The sequence below is a fragment of the Monodelphis domestica genome, chromosome 2, assembly GCF_027887165.1.
Source record: "Monodelphis domestica isolate mMonDom1 chromosome 2, mMonDom1.pri, whole genome shotgun sequence".
Taxonomy (NCBI): domain Eukaryota; kingdom Metazoa; phylum Chordata; class Mammalia; order Didelphimorphia; family Didelphidae; genus Monodelphis; species Monodelphis domestica.
This window is the reverse complement of record NC_077228.1, coordinates 267,797,204-267,809,257: the sequence shown is the minus strand read 5'-3', so window position 1 is coordinate 267,809,257 and position 12,054 is coordinate 267,797,204. Positions and strand designations below refer to the sequence as shown.

At 37.0% G+C, this 12,054-nt stretch overlaps 1 protein-coding gene across 1 annotated transcript in view; it reads left to right on the top strand.

Moving 5' to 3' along the window:
* The first annotated feature begins 1,618 nt into the window (after positions 1-1,618).
* The window catches only part of LOC103104482 (butyrophilin subfamily 1 member A1-like), a 25,546-nt gene continuing 15,110 nt past the window's right edge, over positions 1,619-12,054 (top strand). Inside the window, exons 1-3 of the mRNA XM_016430976.2 lie at positions 1,619-1,850; positions 8,427-8,546; positions 12,039-12,054. The exon at positions 12,039-12,054 is cut by the window's right edge and continues 5 nt beyond it. Coding sequence (XP_016286462.2) covers positions 8,486-8,546; positions 12,039-12,054 — 77 coding nt within the window. The 5' untranslated portion in view covers positions 1,619-1,850; positions 8,427-8,485. The remainder of the gene's footprint in view (positions 1,851-8,426; positions 8,547-12,038) is intronic.

The following is a 12,054-nucleotide window of genomic DNA, read 5'->3' as shown; positions in this document are numbered from 1 at the left end:
ATTTCTGGTACAAATATTCTATTGTTCCTTTTCTCGCTATACCATCATATTAAATGTCTTAGATTGAGACTAATTATATGCTTTGTCTCATTAGTAGAAGTAAAAACATTGGTGGGAACTTGTGGTCTATGGGAATTTAGATGCACAGAGTATCTTGGACCTGGGTAGACTTTCCAGAGTGTCTATCTATATGAACAAGGTCCCTCCTTTCCAGGTGATATACAAGGTTTCAAATATATATATATATATATATATATATATGTATAAAACATGTATTTTAATTCATTTGAACTCTACAAAAGTACTGACAGGTGGGTAAGATCAATAGTATTTTTTCCACTTCTCAAGTGAGGAAACTAAAGCTCAAAGAAATAAATGTTGTATCTGTAGAAATTTATATTAGAACCAAGACTACACTCCAGTTCTTCTATCTTTCTACCTGATATAAATGTGAGGAAATTCTTGGAGTTAAAAGGGTGGATATGTCAGGGATAGGTAAGACAGGAAAAACAAAAGACACAAGTAAATAGGGGGTGTAGAGTTAAAGTCTTGTCCTTTGACAGAAAAAGCATAATATGAAACCTTATGGTTTATAAGTAAAGATGACAAGGATCTAGTCTTTGGGTGTTAACTGGTCAAGATCACCCTTCCCATACCCTTCATGATGGTTCTCTTCCTTTATGCTTCTTGAGTTCTTCCCAGCTCCTGATTCAGTCTGCAATTGAGATAACAAGGGCTTCATTTTCATTTTTCTATTTTGTTACTTAACAGTACATACCCTGGCCCACAAAGGTAGGGATTCAGACCTAGATAGCACTCAATCACAGATAGCAACCAGCTCTGCTATGGCATTCAAATGGATTCTCAAGGCCCACCTTTCTCAGTGACTAAAACTTCAATCATCCTCATTACTCCTGTGGATTGTGGTATTGTCTCCACTGAATTTCTCATCACATCACACCATCACTGGAAGAGGTAAAACTTGCAATCATAAAGCCCATATACTCTAGGTGAAAGCACACTGGAACAGAAATCATCAGTGCTACACTATAATTCTAGACCTGATGTTATCTGGCTGCTTTGCTCAAGATGCTTCACTTTCTTTTCTAGACTCCAGTTTCCTCAGCTGTTAAAAGATGGGGGGGGGGGGGTTGGGGTTACTAGGTGACCTCCAAATTCCTTCCATCTCCAGCATCTGCAGCCTATGATGCCATGGTTCTAAGGAACTAGAACACTAGAGGGGTTGGTCAAGTCTTGATCAAGGCAAATGTCTGGAATATTTCAGGAAAGATCTAAATCGTAGGATTCCACTCCAGCTGCAGGAGGACACTATGTGTTTGGGGTGGTTCCTGGGTAGCTTTCTGTACAAGGTATGAGAAGCCTTAATGGGCAGGAGTCAGGGAGACAGCTTCTAAATGTGAGGAAAGGTTGTTGAAATTCATCTATTGACTCAGCTGAAACTTGCTCCAGGGCTCTACATTATGTCTTATGACCTACAATGGAAATGTTACTCAATTCAATCCAAACTCTCTATTGCTCAGGATCAGTTTTCATTTCTGATTGAACTATGGTCACAGTCAATGGAAATTCATACTGTTTGTGTTGAAATCCAGAAGAGAGCTCCAAGTCAGCTTCATTCTGTCCTTACTTCTATTGCCCTCCCTAGTGAACCTTGGTTTTTACACCCTTCCTGAGTACAGGACTCTGGGAAGAAAACCTTTGGTTCCTCTCCTCCACTCCCTTTGGTTGCTCCACCCTCTGTGTACCCCACAGAAGATTTCCTGTGGATGGTTGCCCAGGGATCTCTGACAGATTGAAGAGAAGGTCCAGGACAGAACTAGTTATGCCCTGTGAGTAGTTTGTTTCTTTAAATTGTAAGTGGGAGATATTGACCTGTGAATTTAGTGTGGGGCTATGGAGGGGGCCTAGGCTGGAGAGCTGGAAATATAGTCAACTTTTGGCAGAATAGCCTGGCATACTCAGATCTTGTGGCAATAATAATTTATTCATCATTTTAACCTGGTGACACCTCCTGTAGTTTAAGGTGCACCGGACTTGGAGTCAGTCTTGCCACTCAATCTCATTGAACCACAGTTTCCTCATCTGTAAAATGAGGAAAATTATGCAATAAAGAAGCTTTCTGGTATAATGAAAAGAGTCCTGAACTTGAAGCATATCCAATACATAGTCAATTGTTCTCATTTTTACCACCACAAGATCTCTAGCATTTATTCTTTTTTCTCTACTCACATAGACACTACCCTAGTTCAGTCTCTGATAATTTTTAATTTCTACTATTACAATAGTATTGGAATGGGGGGTAGCTGGGTAGCTCAGTGTATTAAGTGCCAGGCCTAGAGTCAGGAGGTCCTAGGTTCAAATCTGGCCTCAGACACATCCCAGCTGTGTCTGGGCAAGTCACTTAACCCCCATTGTCTAGCCCTTACCACTCTTCTGCCTTGGAACCAATACACAGTATTGATTCCAAGATGGAAGGTAAGGGTTTAAAAAAATATTATTGTAATGAGTTCCATGTATGGAATACACTCATCCAAAGTCATGGAGGCAGAAGATGAAATGCCACATATAGAATACAGCAAGCACTCCTCTTCTCCTTTGGCTAAAATATAGAGCACCCTCAAGTAGAAATAAGAGGCTGCAAAGAATTTTAGAACACCACAAAGAGGATTCTGAATTTTATCTCAGAAGTAGTTGAGAGTCACTGCAGACCCTTGATCAGATGAATGATGTGTGCTTTCGAAATTCCAATTTGACAGTTGTTTAAAGGAGTATAGATTATACCTAAAGCAGTTACACACTTGAGGAGTTAACAAAAGCCAGTAGAAGGTCCCAAACTAAGATTAAATCTGATCTTTTGGATGATGTTTTGTTCAGTGTTCATTCAAAATCTGTCGTCCCAGACAACTAACTGATCTAAAGTTAGGAAATTTCTTATAACTATGATTTAACCCCTGATTGTTTCATGTGTCTCTGAAACAAATTCTGAGGGCTCTGGTGCTCCTAAACCCATATGTGATGATGAAACCTGCTTCAGTTCCAAGATTTTCTTTAATTGACATGTAAATAAAATTAGATTTTTTTTAAATCAGGCAAAACAAATAGACTTCACTCCTTTTATTAGTTCCCTTTGCATCCACCCAGCCCAGAAGTGCTGCCTCTACCTATTTTTTTTTATAAAACACTCACTTTCCATCTTGGAGTCAATACTGTGTATTGGCTCCAAGGCAGAAGAGTGGTAAGGGCTAGGCAATGGGGGTCAAGTGACTTGTCCGGGAAGTGTCTGAGGCCAGTTTTGAACCTAGGACCTCCAATCTCTAGGTCTGGCTCTCAATCCACTGAGCTACCCAGCTGCCCCCCTCTACCTATTTTTTAAACCCTTACCTCCATCTTAGAATCAATACTAAGTATTCATTCCAAGACAGAAGAGCAGGAAGGGCTAGGCAATGAAATTAATTGACTTGCCCAGGGTCATATAACTAGGAAGTATCTGAGGTTAGATTTGAACCCAGGACTTCCTGTCCCCAAGCCTGGATCTCTATCCACTGAGACAATTAGCTTCCCTAGCCTCTACCTATTTTCCAAAGTATTTTCACATATATGGTCTCTGTGAAGTCCTGTGAATTGGAGTGAACAAGAGTTAATATCTCCCTTTGACAAATGAGAAAACTAAAGTACAGCAAATGAAATTATTTGCTGAAGGTCACATACTGAATTGACGGAGACAGAACTATGAACCAAGGTTCCTAATTCCCAGTTCAAGTTCTTCTGCTGAGTTATGGAAAGTGGAGTTAAGACAACTCCTGGAAGTTTGTGAAAGAAAAGATGATGAAATGCTCTTTATACCTGTTCTATACTAATTGACACTAAATGGAGCCAATTTTTTCCAATTTACAAGTATGTATTAAGTTCCACGTGTGAGCAAGATGAAAAGTACGTGATGGAGACCTGGGAAGCGGAGGGAGGGAAGATCCAATTTCAACTTTTACTTCTGATATATACTCATTGTGTCACCCTCTCACTGCCCCCAGATGACACTTGAGGGCTATAAAGTACAAAAGACTTGTCTGTCTGCATTAATAGAGGGAGTTTTTATTCTGAGATCTTTCTATATAGATGAAATCAAGGGTCCAAGCTCCACACAATCCAAACCCTCCCAAAAGTGTGCAAGATGTGGTTACGAGACACTGGAGATATAAAAGACAAGACAAGATAAGAAATTTCTATCTGAGGAATTCTTACATTCTACAGGCAGAGGTGAGGGGCAGTAGAAGATTTAAACAGATTAATAAATGAAATATGATTTGAGGAAAGAGAGAATACTAATGATAGATAAACTTGTTCTCTAATTGAGATATATAGAAACTAATAGCAGTAAAGGATGATTAGGGAACAAGCATTTATTAAGTGTATCATATGTTGTGACAAGTATTTTAGGCATATTATCTCATTTGATCTTTACAACTGAGTGGTAGGTCATATTGTTATTCTTTGTAGCTGAGGAAACAAAGGAAGAAAAAAGCATGGAGACAGAGAGATGCCAAGTTAGGTAACAGCAAGTAAACTAGTCTGTCTAGAAAAGATAATATGTCGAAAGGAGAAATGTGAAATAAGTTTGGAAGGTAAACTGAAAAAAGATTATAAAATGTATTAAACACTTAGTTTAGGAATTTGTATTTTGTTTTAGAGACAGTGGAGAATTCCTGAAAATTCATGAGCTGGAGAGTGATGTTGGAAGCAAGTGCTTTAAGAATATCATTTCAGCATTTGTGAGGAGGAGAGATTGGAGAGAAAAACAAATGGAAGAAGAGAAACCGATTAGGAGGCTGTTACAATAGTACAGGTCAGTAGTGATGAGGATCTGAGCTGGTATGATTAACATATGAGTGGAAAACAGGAAATAGACCCAAGAGGTCTATTTTGGATGTAGAGTTGACAAAATAAGGCAACTTATTAGATATGGAGTAGAGATAAGAAAGAGAAAGAACTGAGGTTGAGTTTCAAAATAGTAACTAGAAGAAAATGGGAAATTTTAGAGGAAGTACAGGTTTTGGAAAAGTGATTTAATCCTATTTTAGACATATTGAGTTTGAACTATTTATGTTATATCACAGTAGAAATAGATATCCAGGAAACAGTTATATGAAACAAGAACAGAGGAGAGAGATGAGGACTAGATGTATAGATTTAGGGTTCATCTGCTTAAAAGTAATAATTAAATCTCTTAAGAGATGACCAGGAAAGAAGAGGCCTGAACAGAAGAAGAGAGGGTCTAGTGTATAGCTTTATAATGTATCTATAATTAGATAATGGGTCATAGATAATGATCTAGGAAAAGAAAATGAGAAGGATCAGTCAAACAGGTGGGAGATGAACTTAGAAAGAACAATTACACGAAAACCCAGGTAGGAGAGAATATCTAGGAGGAAAGGGAAGTCAACAATGCCAAAATCTTTAGAGAGGTTAAGAAGGAAGAGGGCTGAGGTGGGGAAAGACATTAGATTTGTCCATTAAAATATTCTTGGTAATCTTGGATACAACAGTTTTGTTTGAGTGGTGGGACCCATTTGAAAAAGAGTGTGAGACACAGTTTGGTAGCACAGTGGATGGAGCATTAGGTCTAAAAAGTCAGAGGACTTGAATCTAACCTCCTAGATGTGTGGCCCTGAGCAAACCACTTAACCCCAACTGCCTAGCCCTCACTGCACTTCTGTCTTAGAAATGATACTAAGTTAGAAGGTAAGGATTTTTTTTTAAGAATGAGTGAGGGGTGAGGAAAGAGACATCAATATAGACAGCACTTTGTAGAAGTTTGACTATGAAATGGAAGAAATACATGAGACAATAACTTGGGGAATGGAATAGTCATAAAAGAGTGTTGTTTTTTTTTAAAGAAGAGGGAGGTAGGAGTATATTCATAGGCAGCAGGGGAGGAACAACAAATTAGGAGAAATAGAAGATGAGAAAGGGATGGCAATGATTCTGAGGGCTCTTTTTCTTTTTTTCAGTTACATGTATAAATAATTTTTGACAATTGTCTTTTGACATTTTAAAATTTACAGTTTTTCCCTTCCTATCCTCCCCCTATTCCCCAAGGCAGTGTAAAATAGTGTAAAATAGATTATATCCATACTTTTTTATAATACATATTTCCATGTTGCTCATGTCTTGATGGAAGTCACATATCACACATGCAACAGAAATTTCATGAAGAAAATATAGTGGAAGATAGCATGCTTTGATCTGCACACAGACTCCAATAGTGCCTTCTTTGGCTGTGAATAGCATTTTCATGATGAGTTCCTTGTGGTTATCTTTGAGACTTCCTCTGCTGATAATGGTTTAGTCCTTCACCGTTCACAGTTGAGTACTGTAGAGGTAAAGCTCTTGAAAGGAAGTGAGGAAAGGGTGAAATCAGAGGCAAAAATAAATAAGGTGATCTTGTTAAGAAGAAAAGCTATTTTATTATGAAAGTCTCAAACAAAAGAAAAAATAAGACAGGATGGAGAAGGGGTTTGCTTTGGAAAATAAAGAAGAATAGGGAACTCATAATGATGGTATCTATAAACTTGGTCATTTTTAGGTGAAATCCTTCTACAAAGAAAGGAAGACAGAGAAAGGTATTTGAGAGTTAAGGAGAGAAGAGAAGGTTTGAAACAGCAGATCTAAGAAGCGAGATAAAAAATAAATTGGGGGGGGGAAGAGAAAGAAAGTCTTGTGGTACTGAGGACACCACAGTTGAAGTTAGAGAACAAGTATATACTTGTACTTGACCCAGTCTGTACATTTGTGTTTTCTTCAGTGGCATTCAGTTACCATGGAGAGGTAGGAGGGAAGGGATTTGTCTGGGCAAGATATGATCAGAGAAGAAGCACAAGTTTGAAGAGTAATTGGCAGCACATAGTTGAATTAGTTAACTATGGAATTAGGAAAGTGGAGGAAAGGACAAGCAAGGGTGAAGGACAGAGCAAGGACAGAGCAAGGGTGAAGTTTGCATTCCTGTTAACTCATTCAAACAACAGCACTTCTCAATTCAAGCAGAAAACCTCTGGGTTAAAATAATGTCAAACTGCAGAGATTGGTAGGAAAGGCAAATAAAGAGGGTGTCTATACCCCCAACTCAGTTGCTCTAGAAATTAGCTGAAACTCCCACCCAAAAAGTTTCTATGTGGCTTGGGCCATAAAATCAAAAAGGAAAAACACCTGAAAGTTTCAGTCTTTGGACTGTTGGAGTACTCACATCAGCAGAAACTGCATACACTCAACAAGGATGCCATTATTATGATGGAAAGGGATAGAAAATTACCAATAGTGGAAAGATCTCAGGAGTTGGAAACAGAAGACCTGAGAATAAATGTAATAATAGCCTAAAAAATAATAGCCTAAGAGCTGGTGGAATAGCCTGGGTGCTAATCAGGTAGCCTTAGGACTGATGGATAAGCTCAGGGGCAGTAGAGTAGCCTCTTTGGAGCTGATAGTATGGAGTATCAGCTCTGCTGTAGACTGGCAGCTTCCATACTCTGTGGATCAGGGCTGGCATATTTATTGGGGTCTGGTTACCTTAGCATCTTCCTTTCCCAACTCAAGTGGTAGTATGCTTTGGGGTTTGTTGCCATAGGGAATAAGGAGCATGCACAAGATTGGAGTGCCAGAGTTTCCAGTGTTCAGGTTCCATGTTCCTCTGTCCACCTTGTCATCATTTGTCAATGTGGGAGAGGTCTTGCTGCCCTTCTAAAGTGGGAACATGGGTTGGGGGGGTGGAGAATGAAGTACCACTATAGGTAATTAATTATTTCTAGGAACAATATAAGCAATTAATAAAACAGAGTAGGTACAAAGCTGTTGCCTAGTACAGAATATTAAAGATCTAGTACATAGAGTGGATAATTGAAAAGTCTACAATTCATGCTCAAGTAATGCTGAACTACAAGTTTTGCAGTTGATATTTAACTAGTGCTAACTAGTGAGAAATGCAAGATTTCAGAGGATGAGAATCCCGTTTCTATAGATCCTTACCACCCACTGTCAGTCCACTTAGATATAATTAGACATAAAGAGTTTTTCTCTGCCACCTTCTAGATACATAAACTTGGGGAAAACATTTCTTTTTCTCAAACTCCATTTCCTTATTTGTCTGAGTTGTTGTGAGATCATACAACATAATATGTTTGAAATTACTTTAGAAACCATATATCATAATATAAAGGTGAATTTGGACCTCATAGTTATAATATTATATATTATGTATAATAACCATGTATTATGTATAATAATTATATAATCTTAGTCTCTGTAATGTCAAAGTTATTGTTATTCTTAGGTTTGTGCTTTGGGAAATCCATTCCTATGCCTGAGCATTTGAAGGGAACCAACTGACCAAAGGCCATTTTCTCCTCTCCCTCCTCCAGGGTCAGAATTACCTTCTTTGGGCTAGTTCTGGGTCACCTTGAGTCTTGAACTAGGCAAAATGTTGAGAGAGGCTGGTATCATCATAGTCTCTCTTCTGCTGCTGTCCATAATGAAGAAAGGTAGGAGTTTCTTTCCCACTTTTTATTCTCCCATTTACTCCTTCTTAATGGGTCCACAATTCCTGGACCTTGAATTTTGTACTTCACAAAGGTAACTTAATATAATCTCCTTCCTCAAACCAAGAGAGTACTTAGTCTAGCTCTAGAAGAAGAAAATAATAATAAATAGTGAATTTGCTGTCAAAGTATCTCCTGGCAAGGTATGGAAGAGCAAAGGTTAAAAGAAATTCTAAGAGATAAACTTGGATGTTTCAGTAGCTGCTTTGTATTGAGGATAACATCTACTCCTCAAAAAGTGAGCTAATTAACTCAGGATGTATAATAATGAAGAAGAAGAAGAAGAAGATGATGATGATGATGAATTGCTAACATTTGTATATCATGGAGCCATAGTTAGTATCACATAAGATTTAGCATCTACCACATTAAAAGGTTAAAGGACTTGGATTATGATATTCTGGAAGTCAAAGGAGTTAAGATTACAACCAAGAATAACCCACCCAGGAAAATGGAATAAAATCCTTCAGGGGAAAGTGGGTTTTTAATAAAATAGAGAACTTTCAAGAATTCCTGATGAAAAGACCAGAGCTCATTGAAAACTTGACATTCAAGCACTATACTAAAGAGAAACATAAAAGGTAAACATGAAAGAGGACTTATAAGGGACTCAATAAGTTTAAACTATTTAGATGTCTATATGAAAAGATGATGGGGGTAGCTGGATAGCTGGGTAGCTGGGTAGCTCAGTGGATTGAGAGCCAGGCCTAGAGATGGGAGGTCCTAGGTTCAAATCTGGCATCAGACACTTCCCAGCTATGTGACCCTGGGTAAGTCACTTAACTCCTGTTGCCTAGCCCTTACCACTCTTCTGCCTTGGAGCCAATACACAGTATTGATTCCAAATGGAAGGTAAGGGTTTTTTTTTTTTAAAGAAAAGTTGATGCATATAATTCCTAAGAATTTTATCATTATTAGGGCCATTAGAAGGAATCTATATAAACAAAGATCATGTGTATGAGTTGATTGTTAGGATGATCTAAACAAAATGAAGGAATAAGAACAAGGGAAATACTGGGAGAAGGAGGAGACAGGAAAAATGGAGAAACTGTGTCGCATAAAAGATGTGTGTAAGAGCTTTTACAGATGAGGGGGAAATAGGTAGGGATAGGTAACACTTGAGCCATACTCTCATTGGAATTGATTCACAGAGGGAAGACAATACATTCACACTTAGTTGGGAATAGAAATTTAGCTTAGTAAAAACAGAAAAATAGGAGAAGAAGAGAAGTAAAAAATGGTTGGATGATAAAAAAAAAAGGAGACCATCAGATTGGGGGAGACAGTGGTTAGAAGCAAAATAGGCTTTTAAGGAGGGGCAGGGTAAAAAGAGAGAAAAGGATAAATGGAAAAAATAAGATGCAGGGAAATATGCAGTAATCATTTTTTTGTTTTTTTTTTAATTTTAAAATTTAATTTTTTTAAATAATTGTTTTCTGACATTTTGGAATCCACATTCTCTCCTTCTCATCCTTCCCCCCTCCTCAAGACTGCAGGCAACATAGTTTTGAATATGCAATACATACTTCCATGTTCATCATGTAAAAGAAGATGTACATGGCTTCCACTAGAAAAATATTCATGGAGGAAATAAAAACAAAGAACGGCATTTTGGCATTGATTTTTTTAAACCCTTACTTTTTGTCTTAGATTTAATACAAAGTATTGGTTTTAAGGCAGAAGTCGGGTAAGGGCTAGGCAAATGGGGCAAGTAATTGGTCCAAGTTCATACAACTAGGAAGTGAGGCCAAATTTGAACCCAGGACTTCCCATATCTAGACTGGGCTCTCTCTCCCCTGAACCACCTTGCAGTAATCATTTTATGAGTGAGTTTATCCCAATTCACATTCACAAATAACTATGTATTTCTCTGTATCCTATTTTCTTCTATTTCTTTTCTCTCTCTTTTTTACCCTGCCCCTTCTCAAAGGTCAAAAATTAAGAGTGGGTAGTAGAATCAATTAGAAATGAGAATCCTGGAGGCAGCTAGGTGACTCAGTGGATTGAGAGCCAGGCCCAGAGATGGGAGGTCCTGGATTCAAATCTGAGATGAGATATTCACCAGCTGTGTGACCTTGGGCAAGCCACTTGACCCCCATTGCCTAGCCCTTACCATTCTTCTGCCTATTGATTCTAAGTCAGAAGGTAAGGGTTTTTTTTTTTTTAAAGAAATGAGAATCCTACAATATATTGTTTATAAGAGACATTTGAAAATGAAAGAAATACAGATGAAATTTTTTTAAAAGGCAGGAGTAGCCATTATGATCTCAGACAAAATAAAAACAAAAATAGAACTAATTAAAAGGGATAATCAGAGAAATGATATTCTACTACAAGGTATGACAGATAATGAAGAAATTTTTTAAATTACAGCAAATTTCTTTGATAGAGGCCTTGTTTCTCAAACATGTTGGGAACTGAGTCAAATTCATAAAAGTAAGAACCATTCCCCAAATGATGGCTAAAGGATATTGTAAGGCAGCTTTCAGAAAAAGAAATCAAAGCCATCTATATTTATATGAAAAAAATTTTCTAAATCATTATTGATTAAAGAAATTCAAATTAAAACAATTCTGAGGTACTACCTCACATCTATCAGATTGACTAACATAAAAGAAAAGAAAAATGATAAATGTTGGAGGGAATATGAAAAAATAAGAACACCAAAACAGTTTGTTGTTTTTATAAAGTGGTTCAATCATTCTGGAGAACAAATTGGAACTAAGACCAAAAGGTTATAAAACTATGCATACCTTCTAACCTACCACTAGCTACTACAAAGTCTATACCTCAAAGAGATCAAAGGAAAAGGAAAAGACTTATATGTAAATTTATATATATATATACATACATACATATATATATATGTATGTATGTATATATATATATATATACTTTTTGCGTTACCAAAGAATTTGAAATTGAAGGAATCCTCATCAATTGGGCAATGGCTGAACAAGTTGTAGCATATGATTTAATGTAGTACTATTGTGCTATGAGAAATAACAAGAGCTGTGGTTTCAGAAAAAAACTGAGAAGACCTATATGAACTGTTGCTGTGAAGTAAGCACAGCCAGGTTATCATTGTACATAGCAATAGCATTATTGTAACAATAATCACTAAACCTTAGTTACCCTGATCAGTACAATGATCTAAGATAATTCCAAAGAATCCATCATGAAAAAATGATACTTTACATAGAAATTGGAAAAATAGAATTTTATTTTTTAAATGCTATTTTAATTACATTAAATTTAATTTAATTTATAAATTAATTTAATTAATACATTTAATTAAATTCTATAACATTTAGAGAGAGCAATTGAGTTTATCTATTATAAGGAAACAAGCTCTTGTTGCACATGACATGGGAAATTTCTACTTTTTCCTTACATAAAAGGGCTTTAATTATTTTTTCTCTCTCTCTTTTTCAGAGAAACTATGTACAGA